The sequence below is a fragment of the Zonotrichia leucophrys genome, chromosome 2 (assembly GCF_028769735.1).
Source record: "Zonotrichia leucophrys gambelii isolate GWCS_2022_RI chromosome 2, RI_Zleu_2.0, whole genome shotgun sequence".
Lineage (NCBI taxonomy): Eukaryota > Metazoa > Chordata > Aves > Passeriformes > Passerellidae > Zonotrichia > Zonotrichia leucophrys.
The window spans coordinates 71246457-71263720 of NC_088171.1; the positions used below are offsets into that span (position 1 = coordinate 71246457).

At 37.7% G+C, this 17264-nt stretch overlaps 1 protein-coding gene across 3 annotated transcripts in view; it reads right to left on the bottom strand.

Annotated features, from left to right (window-relative positions):
• The window catches only part of RELCH (RAB11 binding and LisH domain, coiled-coil and HEAT repeat containing), a 77543-nt gene that overhangs the window by 57848 nt on the left and 2431 nt on the right, over positions 1-17264 (bottom strand). For all 3 annotated transcript variants that reach the window (XM_064705426.1, XM_064705427.1, XM_064705425.1), the window contains exon 2: positions 2638-2727. In XM_064705426.1, coding sequence (XP_064561496.1) covers positions 2638-2727 — 90 coding nt within the window. The remainder of the gene's footprint in view (positions 1-2637; positions 2728-17264) is intronic.

Genomic DNA, 17264 nt, shown 5'->3' on the forward strand with positions numbered 1-17264 from the left:
GAATGAAGTGGGCTAATAGCTTTTAAGTACTGAAATCAATTTCAAACAAGAATTGATACAATTATTTCCAGGAATTTTTGAACTGTTAAAACAAACAAAAAAAAAATAGCAGCTAAGTCTACACTACTCATAATGGGCAAATGGAATATGGTGGCTTTGGATGATGATATATGCACAGATTTTTTCATTTTGGGCTTTCTAACATAGTCAAGATACAAAAGTATTTGCAAAGTGGGTATGTTATAACCTCAGTTTTAAAGTCCTTCTGACTCAGAACTAGTTCAGCAGTTTCATTTGGTGACTTATGTGCATTTATGTCCTATCTTTCATTTGATATGATAGGGAACGGATAAGGAAAGCATGTGTTCTGTCCAAACAGTAAAAAACAAAGATAGGAGCAAGAGAAAGGCATTTACAAAGAGAAATGACTCAAACCTCACCTTCAGAACTATCAGAAGAAAAAGATGACTATTGGCTCATGGCCCCAAGCTTTCACAACAGATTACAATTTCAATCTCCTAAGCATCAAAGCTATTAACAGAAAAGAAAGAATTCTAGAAGAAACAAATAAGCAAGATGGACTTCCAGTTAGGTTTCAAAGTGCATTTGCAGCTAAGAACAACTTCAAAAGCAGAAGTTATAAGCCAGAGTTTGTTTAAAGAAGGAACTGGATTTGCAAAATTTTTGAAACCTCTGTTGACATAGTTTCTTAATGTACAAAATAAATACTTATCAGTTTTTGAAATTGCTCAGGAAGATAGCTTTAAACATGACTGAGGCAAAATATTTTAAGCAATTATGACTGAACCAGAATTTTAAGTACAAAGAAAATATTTTTGAAAACTTCCAGTCTTTAAAAACATCCAGAAATAATATTGAATCTCATTTCGTTCAAGTTCTTATGTTATTTTTTAAGAACTCTGAAAAACATCTCTAAAGGAACACAGAACTGTAAATATCCTGACATACAATTTCCTCATCAATTACATATGACAGCAGTCAATCACTATATAGCAATTATCAAAAATATTGATCAATTTTACTATTTACTTAAACTTAACACCTAATTTTAGGCTATATTAATTTCATACTGGAAGTGACCAATATTTTGTCACTAATGTTTTGTCAGAAGATTTCTGGTTCTATTGGATGTCAATTCTGACTGGTCTATATTTTCTAAAAGCATCTCTAATCCAATTCTAAGGACAGCTCCAAGCAAGAATCAAACCAGCTCTCTCAGTAACACTATTGCCAAGAAATACGGACTAGAACTAAGAAAAATCTCTTACAAAACCAAAAATAAATAAAATACTGGGATTTCTGCTTGTTTCTTCCTTGCATTCCAGGACACAATTCACAAGGCTTGGGCTCCTTAAACACCATTTTTTTTTTTTTTGGAAGATTAGCTTTCTATTTACAACCACTGCCTCCTTAAAAAGAACTATGTATATTGAAAAAGAGAGTAGCTAAATAGTAATAAGAATCCAGAAGTTTCCATACAAATTGAAGAACACTAAGTTCCTACAGTACTAGACCAGAACACCAAAACACCTGGATTTGCTTTGAGTTTGTGAATTTAATCCAGTCCTTTAACTCAGCAACACTGGCTGGGTAAGAAAAATGAGATTTTCCCACCATTTCAGTCTGACCCAGAGATGAAATTTCAGAATGAAGATCCTTTACAGAACTATGTTTTGTCAGCCTTTTCGTTGCTTGGAGTTTCAGAGTAGAGACAAGAGGGTGGAAGAGAGACATGGCAGCTTGCATCACCTCAGGTTTCATAAAGCTTAACCATGTGAGCTGAAGTCCCAGCATGGACAACTCCCATGAGCTCAGGATATTGAATACTACTAACTGACAAGAACTAAAGAGAGCTCTATAGCCATTTCTAGAGAGCTTTTATGGATTTCTCTGTAGAAGCTGAGAATAACTTACTATATGAATTTGGAAAAAAACCTGGACAGAGAAACATGGCTCACATGCAAAAGTGGTTAGTAAAATAATTTCTAACATAAGAGATGTTGGTGATGTAATAGATCCTGAAATTAAAAGTGCCAAAGACTCAGAAAAAAAGGCAAAAACCCCAACCTTATACAACCAAAGAATCAAATAGGAAAGAAAAGCACAAGAATTAAGATTTGTAGTGAAGAAGATTTATGAAACTGAGTAAATCCCAAATTTGCTCTGGGTTTGGAGGTGCTTATTTGATCTCAATGAAGGCTATGTTTAAGAGATGACTTGCAATAGATCTTTATGTCAGAAAGCTCTAACCCACACAGTAGCAACAGACCACTATGTAGAGTAATTTAGTGAATGTTTCAGCTTAACAGTAGTAGTCAGCAGGCAATACCAGGATACAGTTCTATTGCCAAAGGCTGGGCACAATTTTCAGGTATACTGGGTGTTTCTGCACTGGTGACATCTGGAATCATACACAAGTACACCTGCCTGAATAGTTACAGAAATTACAGCAGAAGTGTCCAACATCAAGCAACTAGTTAAACCACCTCAGTGAAATCCTGTCACCTTCAGAAATTGTTAATTTAAATATACTTAAGCTAGAAACAAGTTAAACAGAAAACAAGTTAAACAGAAAAATCAACATTCTGTGATTCCTAAAACATATAGAACACTTACCTGCTACTCTTTCATCCGTTTCTCTATTGCCATCATCAGAGTATCTTGCAAAATCTAAAGAATCAAGAGTACTGATGCTTCCAGCACGATCTTAAGGGGTAGGAGAAAAAAAAATAAAAGATATCAGAAAGAATCCTGAAGAGCTGCCTTTTATAGAGAAAGTCACAGAGAAAGTCAAAACAGCATCTCATTTCAGAAACTATAAATTGGAGGCTACATGTTCTCAAGTTGTACTGCATTTTCTGAAGGTCTGTAAGTAGAGAGTAGATCAGTAAACTTGAACCAAAAATGCAGCACTACAGCAAGTTCACTGAACAGACTGTAAGATATTTTTGCTCTCCCTAAAAGATGGCATTTCTAGCCTGTTGACAGCAGATGAGGAGCAGTGCATTGTAGCACTTCCCCTTTTCCACATGGGCCAAGCGCTTTGGCTTGGACACTCGGGTGAGAACATAAAAGAAACCAAACTGTTGTGTGACAAGTTTCAAGCCAGTCCCTTTTAACATCAACTTGTAGCTGCCTCAAACACTCTACTTCCTTTTCCCATGTTTAGTATTTTAAGGCATGTCATTGTGACCAAATACTTTTTTCCTTATCTTCTGATCTAGTTCTTAACTTCAGTACATACCCACTTAATTAACATTTTTTAAGGAATGCAGTATCTAACAAAAGCAAAGGAAGCGCAGTTCACGCTATTGCAGGTATAATATTTGCACTCTATAATTAAATTCTGAATTTAAAAAAGAAAAAAAAAAATCAAGACATTCAGTAACCAGCATAAGGTTTGGATCTGATCTTGACATTTTTCATTTCACAGGAATGGCAAAGAAAAAATCATCAACCAAAATGCAATTTTGATAAGTCTGTTGAAGCACATATTCACCTTTTTATTATAAAAGAGCACAAATTACTTGGTAACAGAACTTAAAAAAAATTGAACAGTTTCTTAGCACAATTAAACATGCAGAAAGTACCTTAGTATCTTTCCTCTCTTTCTGAAATTAATTTCTATGTAGCACTTCAAGAATAATTTTAATTACATTAGAACTGTTGTCACATTAACAAAGAACAAACTCCACAGTGCTGTCAAAAAACCTCTTATCTGTCAGTGGAAATAGAAGCAATTTCATCACTTGTCAATCAAACTCTGTCATGACTAACATCATTAACCGCTCCTCCCATTCTGCATTATGTAAAAAAAGAAAAACAACCAAAAAAAAATCTATTAATTAATTTCTTCGTATATTTGTGCTTCATTTTACTGTAAGGTCTTGTGACATCCTCTCCACATACAGACCAGCGACCAGCATTGTACTCAAATAAGAACACCTGAATTAAGACCGAATAAAGCATTTACATGTAAAAGATAGAGAGGTACTAAAGTTACCAACTCTAGCTGAGTTCCACAAAATCAAGACTTGCCTGAAAACCTTATACTTTATGTCAATGGAACAGACAGGTTATCACAGTATACACTTTATATCTACCAAAGGGTTTTTTCCTGTTGCAATGCCCTCTTATCCAAACAATGAAACAAGCTGTTGCTCCTCAGTGAGTCTCTACTCGGTCATTACTTTTAAACCTCATTGCTCATATGCAGCTTCCAGTCTCATTCTCTGCATTTTTTTCATACATTAGTCTGATTTAGTAATTCTCTGTAGGCTGTTCCATATAGCTTAGCAACACAGTACAAACTCTTCTTTTTACAGCATCTTTGGAAAATGGACTGCTGCACATTTGAAGAGATGAAGTTCAAAAGTAAACATGAATTCATGCAGTATGAAAGTTTTTAGAAATGACTTTTCAAAACACCCAGCACCTTGATAAGTAGATATTGCTCTAACTTATTTCATTGGGAGCTACAAGATCATTTTTTGAAATCAAATTCAAAACAACATTTAAATGGAGATCTCAATGAAAAGCTCATGTTGAAGAGAAGTAACCAAGTCTCACATACAGCATTGTTATGGCAAAAGCAGAAATAAAACTGTTCCCCCTGCAGCCTTGCCATGTTCACAGATCAATTTTCTAATTGATCTGTGAACAGAAGCAAAGTAACATCAGAGAAACAATGCTCAAATTTCAACTTAAGTCAACCACACCACTATTATTGAAGCATCCAAAGCCATAAGCAACACAATTTTTCTTTATATGTCTAGTGGTGCATTCAGAGACCAAGGTTCTCCCCTGAGAAATTATAAACCCAGGCATAAAACACAAACTTATTTGCCAAAGCCAAAACCTTCCTGGAAAAAAACCCAAACCACCAAAACCCAGATGCCTATAAAAAAAGCAGGGGGTAACCACAATCTTTGTCAGGATTTAGACAACAGAAGCTGTTTAAGATCACACCAGCAGCTGTGAATCCAACAACTCTGAATATCAATCAGTTCTACAACCTTAAGGATCCTATCGGAACAAGCAACACCAAGGGGGTTTATGCTTTCAACACCCAGAAACTGCCTCAAGCACCACTTCTGCATGCACAGCAGCAATTTACAGGGTGGAAACTTGTACATTCACTATTCTGACTTGGCTTTATCATTACCATATTCACAATAAAAGCAAACATTGGACTCCATTTAGGTAGAGGCCGACACTGGGAGGATGCACAACCAGCCAGATTCAGGCTGATGAAACCAAGGAAGATCTGCTAAGGAACCCCAGCCCTCGTGGGTTTCCTGCTACCATTATTTCACTGTGCCAGTAATGCTGATGCTCCTGCATTACAGAAGTGCACACCCATTAGCACAGCCCGAACCCAAGATGTGCCATTACCAGCACAGTCAGGGCACACAGGCACTGCTGAACAGTGAAGAACAGCAGGCCTGTGCCATGGCCTCGCCCACTTCAAGTGTCACCATGGGGAAACTGTGTCTGTGACCTTGCTACTTACCAGTGTCTCTGTAAGCAGGCATCAGAGGAGGTTTAACTCCTAAAACTAATGCCATTGTCCAGAAAATCATGGAATAACATCTTAGAACCTCATATTTTACACTTCCATAAGGATGCAGCTGCTCTCCAAGGATTGAGAGAGTGTAAAATGTTGGGATGTCTAGCTGCTCAGAGTGACCCTGAGAAAAGCTGGAAAGTCTCTTTTCCCAGCCTGGTGCTTGAAGAAGGAGTCATGGCTCTTCATTTCTGGGTCTCAAGGTTGTTTATTGTATCTTATCTATAAAATGCTTTTTCCTGTCCTGCAAAGGTCCGCTCAGCACGACAGTCAGAGGCATTCTGCCTGCCCCCGGGGCAGTGTCATGTCTTTATACTAAAAACTATGTGTACAATGTCTACAATTACTTTGCAATACCTATCACCTATGTTAGCCAATGAGCTTCTACTCTAAACCAATCTGTAAGTGCCAACATCACAGAAGAAAATGGAGGCCAAGAAGAAGGAGGACTGGACACACCCAGATCCCTCCATCTTGCCTCCTGAATCCCCATTCTAGAAACCCCAAAATCTACTTTTTCAACCCGTGATAACTTCACTACTATTCTACCTAAACTGTTGTGGCTTGCTGGTCTTCATATAAGGTTGGTAATTTGCTCCACGGGTCATAATCAAACCCACAGGTGTTTTGGGGTCCATGCCAGGCCTTCTGAGGCCCCTGGCAGGGTCTTGGCTGTCCTGGACAGCCAGAGGGATGTGCTGGGTTCCCACAGGAAAAGGCACCTCCCTGCTGGCAGCACTACAGCCTCATTTCTTGGGAAAATGGGCAGGGCTGTTTGAAGGAAAGGAATCAAAGGGAAAGGCTGTGCTCAGTCACACAGCTCACCTGAGGAATGTGAAATAACATTTGTCTGAAGTACAAACAGCTGTACTCCAGGACACTGAGTGGAAGCATTTCAACTACAGCATTCAGAAAAGAGAACTATTTTCTGAACTGAAAGTGAAGAAGAACAAAAAAATTAGAAAACAACATATACTCAATTTTTAAAATCAAAATAAAAATTTGAGTCTCAAATGATTTGGCAAAGAATATCAAAACAACTTCTTGTGGAGAAACCACTGAAAAGGAAAAGTACACTTTGGCTGAAATCTGCTTCTTTCCCAGAAAGAAACCCAATCTGCCACAGCAGTGGGAACCCATTTTGTTGTCTTGGTACGTTCATTCTTATCAAGTCTCCTGTGCATGGATTTTAGCTTCTTTCTCTGAATTAAAACACTTTACAATCAGCAATTCTCTTTTGCTAAAAGCTTTCCCAGTGAATACTGGCAAAATAATTGCTGTCAGCTTCATGTTCAGAAATGGTAAAAGCCAAGTAACAAGAACAATTTTGACAAGCAGGTATAAACAACTGCAGAACATGGATCACCTCAATATGGAACAAGAAAGTGCACAGAGCAGCAGTGAAATAGGCTTAGGGTTTTCATAATTCATACCAGAGAAATGCCAGGAGACATATCAGGATAATAAAGGAGAGCCTGTGCACAGCTCTTGTCTCTTACCTTTACCACTGGAAAAGGATGAGCAAAATCAGAATGCCAACATTCATATACTCAAAGATTTTTAATCCCTTAAAAAATGCAATGAATTTAATTTCATTTGTGAAGTGAAAAGTTGGGTTCAACATTACATTTTGCTTATTAACTTATACACACTTTTAAAATATTGCTTCATTCCAGAGGAAAGGATTTTAATTCTTTTCTTATTCCCAGAACTGGCACCAAATGACATGCAGACTTCTGCTGACAGCTTCTGTTCCCATGGCATATATTCAGCTCTCCCTGAACGCTGAGCATTACTACCAAAGCAGGAAAATGTAAGGGAATCTCCAAGTGATACATCCCCCTCCACTGACATACATAATATGAAAAAGGTTATATTTCATTCACTCTGATGATAAAAGGAGATTATTTTTACCAGTTTACCTAAAGGGCACCAAGAATGATCATATTAGCCATATTTTCACGTTAGCCATATTGTCACAGTACATGCATTAAGTAAAAATAAGTTGCAGTCTTCTACAAAATCTCATTAAATAATCTTTACATGTTCATGACACTGTAAATCAGCTAAAAGCATAGACAAATTAAGTGGCATTACTTATTGATAGGAGGCACAAGAAAAATATTTTAAAAATTAATATTTTAGAAGCTATTTGAATTTACTTTGCAAACATCCAAATTGATTTAAAAAATTATTAGCTGATAAAGCAGGCCAGTTGTCACATTTCCTCTAAGATCATGGAAAATCATATCATCATTTACTAACAATTAATCAACTGGAACATATGAAGACCCAGAAAGCCACAATTTTTCCTTGCAATTCAAAGAGAGGAAGCGATACTATGTTTGTACATGACAGATTCACTTAGCTAACTTAGTGTTCACTTGTACTGAAAAATATCTGTAATCCTGAAACCAGACTATTGCCATGTTTTGAACTGCTGAGTGAAATAGCTGGCTAACCACATTTTACAGTGACTGGAGAAATAACTGGCTACTGGAAATAGGATTTTGGTAAGCATACAAGTGGAACTAAAAGTGAATCCTTCCCAGGCAAGATCAGAGTAGCTTCCCACTGGATATTGCACATACTAGGACAACATATTTCCCAGTTTAAGCCAGGTTTTATATGAATTGTAGGGGTCTATGGAGGATGAAACTGCTGTAGGCAGATAGCTCACATATTTCACAGAGAGATAGAACCTTTTCAAGTCTTTTTGAGCTATTAAAGGTCTGGATAGTAACTTATACCTATAATGCTATCAGGGCCATCAGGTGACTCCAACCTCCACCCTCACACATCACTATTTGGAGAAGCAAAACCAAAAATGACTTTGCATTGATAAAAACCCCAAAACCAAGCAAAAGAACACTTTGAATATGTTCTATCCAATTGGTTAATACAATTGTATTTGTCATTTACTGCAGCATTATCAAACAGGAACATATCAAAGGCTTGGGAAAACTGTGAAGACATTGTTCATGCTATTGGTTACTATGAAGATTTATATCACTAACTCTGAATAATCATCCAAGCACAGCTCTGCTCCAGAAGCACAGAATTTTTATTGCATGTAGTCGTCTTCTTTTTTTCTTTTACTTTAGATAAAGTTAAAGTGTTTTAATATTAGTGTTTGAATTATTGTACAAGCAACTTAATCCACCAGTAGTAATTTTATTTAATAATAATGCACTCTCTTCACAAATTAAATTTTCACTACATTGGATTTCACTAGGGACAAACATTAAACAAGGCCTGCCAGTTCAGTGTCAGGTACAACCCTGCTTAGAAGCCATCTCAGGTTAATGCCTTCTAGCTTATCCTGAATAAAACCAGACGTTGAAAGTTACGTAAGTGAATGACTGAGGCCATCAAAAATCGTTCCTTAGCATCACCATCCTGACAGCTACTTCTAGGCAAGAAAAAACTCAATACAACTCCAGAATACAACTCTCTGCAACAACAGAAATAAGTTGCATTTCATTCTTGAACTGGGCACTGAAAATCTGTTTTGCAGAACAAAATTATTAAAATAGAGAATTGCTAAGGTTTGATTTTTACTATGAATTAAAACCCAAAACAAAACAGGATAATTCAACCAACAAATGTTACACTTAACACACAGCAGCAAATTAGATTCCAAAAACTATGAACTATCATACAAAGAAAGTTGTTAGGGATTATAAATGTCAGAAAAGCAATTACAGCTGCATGTGGGGAAAAAACCCAAGTTACTCTGAGATACTCTTTCAGATCTCCGAAAAGTGAGAAACTATAAAAGCCCCTACTGCAATGTTTTTCAACCAACAAGCCATGGATTGTTACTGAGACAAGCTTTGAAATAACCATATAGCTCCATGTAACTTTAGAAAGCACACAAGTTTCTCCTGATGAGCTGTGCTATTCCTACGAGTTAAGCTGCCCCTCCTCCCAATATACACATAAACCCCTCCTTGCATGGAGGAACCTCTCCGTCTAAAAGCAAACTATGTCATGAAGAGATCAAAGCCAAAACTTGAAGGTGTCTTCAAATCAAAGGTCAGAAAAAAATTTCATAGACATTGGCAAAGGACAACAGTACTCATGTTTTATAGGGTATAGCTTATCTTCACTTTCAGGGCACCCAGCCTAATTTTTAAATGCAAAGATACAGGCAAACTAGCAAGTATTTTAATAACAGATCCCAACTGAGAAGCTTCCATGAAAATTAATCAGGTCTGACACTTTTTCCCTTTCTTCTGTGCTACAGATACAATAAAAGAACTATTGAAATTGAGACCTAAGGGAATGCAGATGTATAAATACACATTTTAGGTCTATTTCTGCTGGCAGTAAAGAAGTCTGCAAATGAGGTATTTTATCTACCTTAAACATTCCAGACCTAGAGTAAACTAGCCAGTAGGGTCATGCTGCAGATGGCCTGCTCTTTTCTAGAGCTACTGGTCTGAAAAAGTATGTCCTTGAATAACTTGTATTTTCAGCTACTCTGCACAATATCACAGGCACAAAATAGCAGAAGCCAAGGAAACAGGGAATGGAGGCTAATTGGGAAAAATAAATTACTTTTTGTACTTCTTTGTAAATGCTTAAGCCCCATACTAGTACTGAACCACACACACGTGTATGTGAATAAATCAAATTGTGAGAGAGAGTGAGCACGTGTGATAGAAGATGGGATAATGTGAAAACCCCAAGAGTTTTAACAAAGTCCTTTCTACATTAAATCAAACAATCAGGCATCACTAATTCTTTAATAAGAGATCATCAATTCACAGTTTGTATTTGTGACTACCTTATATAGCAACTGAAATAGCTATGTTGTGCAATACATATGAATAAATTAATTAAACTATTTAATTCCCCATAAATAAAACTGCAAATTTATTTTAACCATAACACATTTCATAAGACATCTCTGGAGCAGTATGACTTTGAAAAGTTTTAAAAGTCTGCTGCATTTAAAATTTCTGTTATGTTTCAACTTGTTCCAAGCTTACTGATGCTGGATCTTTCAGCAAAGCAAATCTGATCCATTGCAGCAGACATGTGATCTAGCATACAACCTTTACAGTAGAAACAGACTTACACAACAATTTTTTAAACCAACTTGAACTTGTAGAGTAAATTTTACCAGATCAACACATTCCACATTGCTATGGTAACTTGGGGATGGAACAAAAAGCCTTAAATTAATTCATTGCATCAGGCACTGAAAACCGTAAGCACCTGACCTACCAACCTTGCTTTGCAACTCAAGTGCCTCTTTTGCTCTCTCCCACATGTTCTTAATCAATCAGACCTGCAGAATTTTTCAAATCCGTATGTGCTGACGACTTCAGACCCTCATCAAATGAAAACTTAGTTAATTAAAGCTACTAGAATAAAATGAACTTCCAAGCTGTCAGAACAATCTACTTATCAATTATCAAGAACAGACATTCAATACTAGTCCATGACGGGCAATCCAAACCAGATTGAAAACAGATGATTAATACACTTTCCTACTTCATACTTACAGTAAGTTATAAAAATTCATAGGAAGCATATGAGGGTAAGCCCCTAAAGCTGGTTAGAGAAAACTAACCTACGCTTGCTGGCCAAGAAAAGAAAAAGCCCCAAACAAACCAACAAAATCCCACCAACCAACCACAACAAAAAACCCAACCACCAGATATGTAAAACAAGTATTTTGCAGACACGTTGCAATAGAAAAGCATCACTCTCACTCCCATGACAGGCACACTGCAGAAGCTCACCAGAAAAATGAAATTACAAGTAGAAAATAGGTAAGATTGTGCACCCTAGCACAGAAACAACACGCCCACAGAACTGGGTTATGATACAGATGCACCTGGGCTGATCTCCTGGAGAGCCATACCAAAACCAGGCTGCTTTTGGAGAGAGACTTATTGCATAGACGTTCTCAGGCAGCATCCAAATTAGTTGAGTCTGAAAGAATTAAGCCAGCCCTGCACAAAGCATTTGGATGCTGCAGCAGTGAACACTGAGGTCCAGAGGGGTGTTCCCTTAGGAAAAGCATCAAACCCAGCCTGACCCCCTACACGTGGGTAAGGAGTAGCTCAAGCTGCAGCGCTCTTGAGCAAGCAGACCTTCCCAAAACAGAACAGCCAAGGGCCAGGCATAGCATGGAGATACTCCTTCCAGCCCACGACCCCAGCTGGCTTTTGCAGAAATCACACAGCTTCACCAGCATCACATTAACTCCATATGCTTGATGCTGCAGGACTGCATTGTCCAAAGTGCATCCATTAACTTGCACCACAAGGAGTTTTCCATTTGCCGCAGTAACCCAGCTTTCTGTTAAACGCTCACATCAGGCAAAATTGTCTCAATTGAGTCCTTAAATGGTTGCCCTTGCTGAAGGACTACTTAAAGTGTATGGATAATATCTATCTTTATTCTCAAGCACTGTATTGCCTCAGTTTTTTTCATATTTAAATTTCAGTAAGTTCTCATTTGCCCACTTTCTACATTTATCTAAGGACAGTCGTAAATTTTCCAGTTAAAACTTAATTTGTGTCCATATGGTTCCTAGAAAATTAAAAAAAAACCAAAAAACAAACCCAAAACTTGCAACTGGAGACCAAAGCATTTCTTCAATAAGAAAAGGCTGAGAGAGATGAAGCTGCTCAGCATGGAGAGAAGGCTCAGGAGGAGTCTGATGATGTGTATAAATAATTGAAGGGAGGGCACAAGGAGAACAGAGCCAGGCTCTTCTCAGTGGTGACCTGTGACAGACCACAGCGGGCACAAACTGAAACAAGGAGGTTCCTTTGGAGCATCAGGAAACACTTCTACTGTAAGGGTGACCAAGCACTGGCACACATTACCCCGAGGGGTGAGGGAGTCTCTGTCCCTGGAGACATTAAAAGGCCATCTGGTCACATCCTGGGAAAGCAGCTGTAGGGCACAGTAGTTCTGTTTGAGCAGGAGGTTGGACCAGATGATCACCAGAGGTCCCTTCCCACCTCAGCCATGCTGTGATTCTGAGATTATTCTTGCCATGGTTTCTCTTATTCCAAAAGTTTTTTTCAAATGACAAAACAGCTCATAGCTTTCTTTCTCCTCTAACATCAAACAAGACAAAAACGTACTTGTTATATAAATACAAAATTCTTGTTCTGTGACTTTTTACGTAACAGTATTTCCTTCAATTCAACAACAAAGTAATCAGCTGCATCACTATCATGCAAAGTTATATTGCAGGAAGGGAGGAAGAAAATTGCCTCTACCCTACAGCACACTGGAAGAAAAGGTTCACTATTTCTTAAAAGCTTTCTCAACTTGGTCTGTCTTAAAAAAAAATTAATTAGTTTTTTTAAACTATTTGTCCAACACACTCAATATACTTAGTAGCATGTCTCAGGCATTCACATCATAAATAAATACATAAGGCCTACAAACTTTATTGAATTACTCAATGTTTTAGCCTGTGCTAGAGGAGATGTCAGCTCAGTTTCTCAAAACTTTACAATACGCTAGAAATCCAAATACAAGTAACACCTTGAAGACAAGGAGTTGTCAGATAGAACCCAGCATCTAAAGGAACAGCAGTATAAGGTTTCAGGACTTCTCATTAAAAAAAAAAAAAGATTCCTCATGCTATATTTTAAAGAGATCCACAGATACAAGTTACCTAACTCAGATGTTGTAAAAAAATCTTAATTTAGTTGGCAAGTGTAAGACCGTCCTGGAAAAGATGTTTTCCCATATTTTCATTAATTCTGTGTTACAGAACACAGAAGACCAGTATGTATAAATTTTCAATTAACAGAGATAGACTGCACACAGATCAGCTTCCAACATAGCTGATTTCAATATCTACTTGATAATAACTTGCTTTCAAATACTAGACAAACTTTTTTATCAGAAATGAAGCTCATGTAAAATTTTCAGCAAGCTTTCTCTCAGCTGGACAGAGTTTATGAGACACATCTTCAGTTTACAAAAAGGCAATTCTCAGAGGGAAAAAAAGCTACAGGAAATATGGTATAACTTACACAGAATTGAAATTACATATGGGAGAACCTAGAAAAGTTGCCAGTGGTTGGTTCTGAAATGCAAAGCTCTAGCTCAACATTCTAATTTCCTTCTTTCCACCTACCAAAAGCCAATCTCTTCTTTCCCTAACAGCAAAACCATCAGAAGGATGGTGTGCTGCTTCAGCACAAATCCAGCTTGTTTTGCTGAAGCTTTCAGCCACAGGATGGTTAAACACACACATAACTGAACTAGCTACAGTGCATATATAGAGAGGTTCACTTCTGCTTTCCCCAGCATCAAAAAGTAACAGGAACTCTAGCACAGGAACAGAACAGAAGCCAGGACAAAAGTAATTAAATTCCCCATGTCATAGCTCTGAGGATCCTAAAAGAACCACAACATGCACTAAGTTAGGATATGGGAAAATACAACATGGTCATCACAGTCACTTGCTACTCAGTGGATTACTTGATTTGACCTGCCCAGTAAGAGAGGCTTCTACTCTCTCCTCCTCTGTCCATAACTGTCATGCTTATCAGCATACCTTATCTTGTTACTTCTTTGTGTAGTTACATACTTATGGGGACTAACCTGCCTCCTGAACAATCTACCATTACTTCACCCAAAGCTTAGACTCATCCATCAGGGACAGCTTCCAGCACACCCAGTTTTAGTCATTTGACACTTCCAACAGTTGCAAAAGCCTTAACATAAGCAGCTTGTAAGTGCATGTTACTGAAAACCTGTCAGAAACACCAGTGTCAGTAAAATGGAGTGGTTTAAAGAAGTCACAACAGGAAAAGTTCACCTGGCTTCTCTACTGGTAAAGCCAGCATCAGAGCACTATCAAACCTCTCAGGTTTCCATCAGGCATTGCTCTTTTCTGCCAGGTTTCAAGTGAACTCTGCTTCCTTTTCTTTCAGCATTACATACAAGCCTCAACTCTTTCAAATGTTTTCTGCTCTTCATTAAAAGTGACAGCAATCAGCCTTTCCCCTCTGTTGATTAGCAGCAGCTTTGACTGCCTATTTATCTGCACCTTTCCATTCCATCCTTTCTCAAGGGAGCATGTATTCCAAATCAGGCAGTAAAACCACTCTTACTCACAAGTTGCCAGTCTACTTCCCATTATCTGCAGATCCAGCCAACAGGACTAGGTATTTTTGCTTCCTTTCATATAGTAACAAGCCAAAGACTTCAGCTGACAACACCAAAACACCTAAGTAGTAGTCATTAGAACAAAAATTATTTGCCATCTTCTCAATTTCCTGTTTTATTTAGACTGCTATTTAAACTGAGGTATAATGAACTGTTTGGAAGTAGCCCTGTTCTGCTATATTTTCACTCAGAACAAAACTCAGTTGAAACACCGGTGGGTCATGGCAATGCTCCACACAAAATTACAACGTTTGTGATTCAGGATTGAGAAGAGCTGTTACCAAGACACCCCCTCTCACAAAGGATACTCTTCCCACTTGGCTTTCTTCAGTAGGATCCATCTGAATTTCAGAGGCTACAAGCAAAAGGAGCAATGAATTACAATATTCCACACCACCCCCAAAAAAAGCTCCCAAAGAAAAATCAAACACCCCAAATCATAAACAAATCCTAGAGCTTACTATGAAGAAGCAGCAATACTTTATATCTTTGTACTCATGGATTAGTTTCATGTAACTGGAATCAAAACCCCAGAAAGCTATCAAAAATTTTATTATGGCAATAACTAGAAAAAAATTATCTCCTGAAAATCACAACTGCAATGTAAGTGCTCAAACCCCTTATGATTTTCATTAAAGCTATTTCAAATTTTGGGAAAGTTGCACTTGCGTAGCAATAAAGAAAAAAATAAATAGCAAATTTCAAGACTAACATTAGTCCTCCCAGCGTAAACTGCATTCCTTCAGGAAAGGGCATTAATCAAACATAGCAACCAAAGGGCATCATATCAATCACATTAAAAAGAAGTTTTCTTCACCCACTATGCACAAGCTTGAATTACAGTCATGGGTATAATAAACACATTTGTGGTCCAGGAACACAGATGAGACATTTGAGCCACAGTTTTATTTCTAAATTTCGAGACACTCAGTTTCTAAATTGAGTTTCTCAATTGGTACTATGTCTTCTTATGCAAAAATGATAGAGATAAAATTAATAATTAATGTATAGGTGCTGACTAAAGCCTTGTAAAAGATCAGGAATACAGTAAGAAGGGATTACCAAACCATACTGCCCACATGAGTAGCATTAGAAAAGCAGTATCCAGTGCTCTAGCAGATATTAAACGACCGCTATTGAAACCAGTGGAAGAAGCTCTCAGAAGCTTGGAAACATCTGGCTGAGATAACAGGACATGAAGGATGACTGTACACAGTCCTGGGCATCTAAAGGAACAGTGTCATCTCCTTCACGTGCTTCAAACTAGAAAAGCAAAGTTGCTAGACACAAGAAACATTTCCACATTTTTCATTACAATATATCTTAATCTCAGTTTGTAGATGTGATGTTGCTGCTGCTGGAAAAAGGAAGGGTGTTTTTGCAAAGAACTAAGAAATCCCAGTCATCTGACTGTCATTTGCTGTTGCAACCAAGAGCTCTGAAGCATGGTTCAAAGACAAAACAGCTTCTAAGTCACTCGCTGACCACATGATGCTGCTTGTTTAAATCCAATGACATTTGAGCAAAATCTTTTTGTAACAGTCTTTCAAGATGAAGAAATAAAACCACACCAAAATAAATGGCAGCACGCACTCAGAGTTTAGACTGGCCCTTCTCAGAGTCCTTTTAGGCAATGAACACTTGTACTGAAATTCTCCCATTCTGTACAGCACGTAAAGTACGAAAGCCTCCTATTGCTCAGTGGAAATCCTCAGGCAGCATTCCAAACATACTTCACATTCAATAAGAATTGCCAGTCATACTCTTTCTGCATCCACTCCAATTATGAAAAATGTCAGAATAAAGCCAGAGAAATTAATCTAACTTGGGGGCTGGGAGGAGCAGCTACAAAGCACTGAGAACAAATTCTGACTTCAGAAATAAACAGAAATAATTTTTTTAATGATGTTATGAATTTTTTTCACTGAAGCATAAAATTCACATGACCTTGAAATGGCAATCATGCCAACCTGCACTACTTTCTACATCCATCGTTTCTATTGAGAAAACTAGTAGTTCATTCTCAAATACCTTTGGGCATGTTAAAGCAAGAGAAGGTACATACACAACTCTCTTATAAAGACAGGTACAAGAGACTGAATCTCTCAACAAAACTGGACATTTTGACTAACTTAGGAAACTGTTCAGACTTATTCTTGGATCTGAACTACAGCTCAGCCACCTACCTAAATGAAGTAATACCAGATGCTCAGGAAAAAAGTGAGGGAACTCTTCCAAAGACCACGATTTTCAGCCCATCAGAGTCTTCTGCAATCTACATTTTAGTACTTGGAAAATGACATAACTACAGAGGCACAAGACTATCAGCTCTTGTTCAGTCAGATTCAGTCTGAACAGCACTGTCACAATTGCCAGCTCAATGCCAGACTTCAGACTGCAAGCAAGTCTGATGGCATCAAGTTAAAAAAGATACTTGAGCTATATAAAAATATTTTTTCATTGTCCTGCATCTGTCACCTTTCAATGTCACTTAATGTGAAGTGCCTTTTGAATC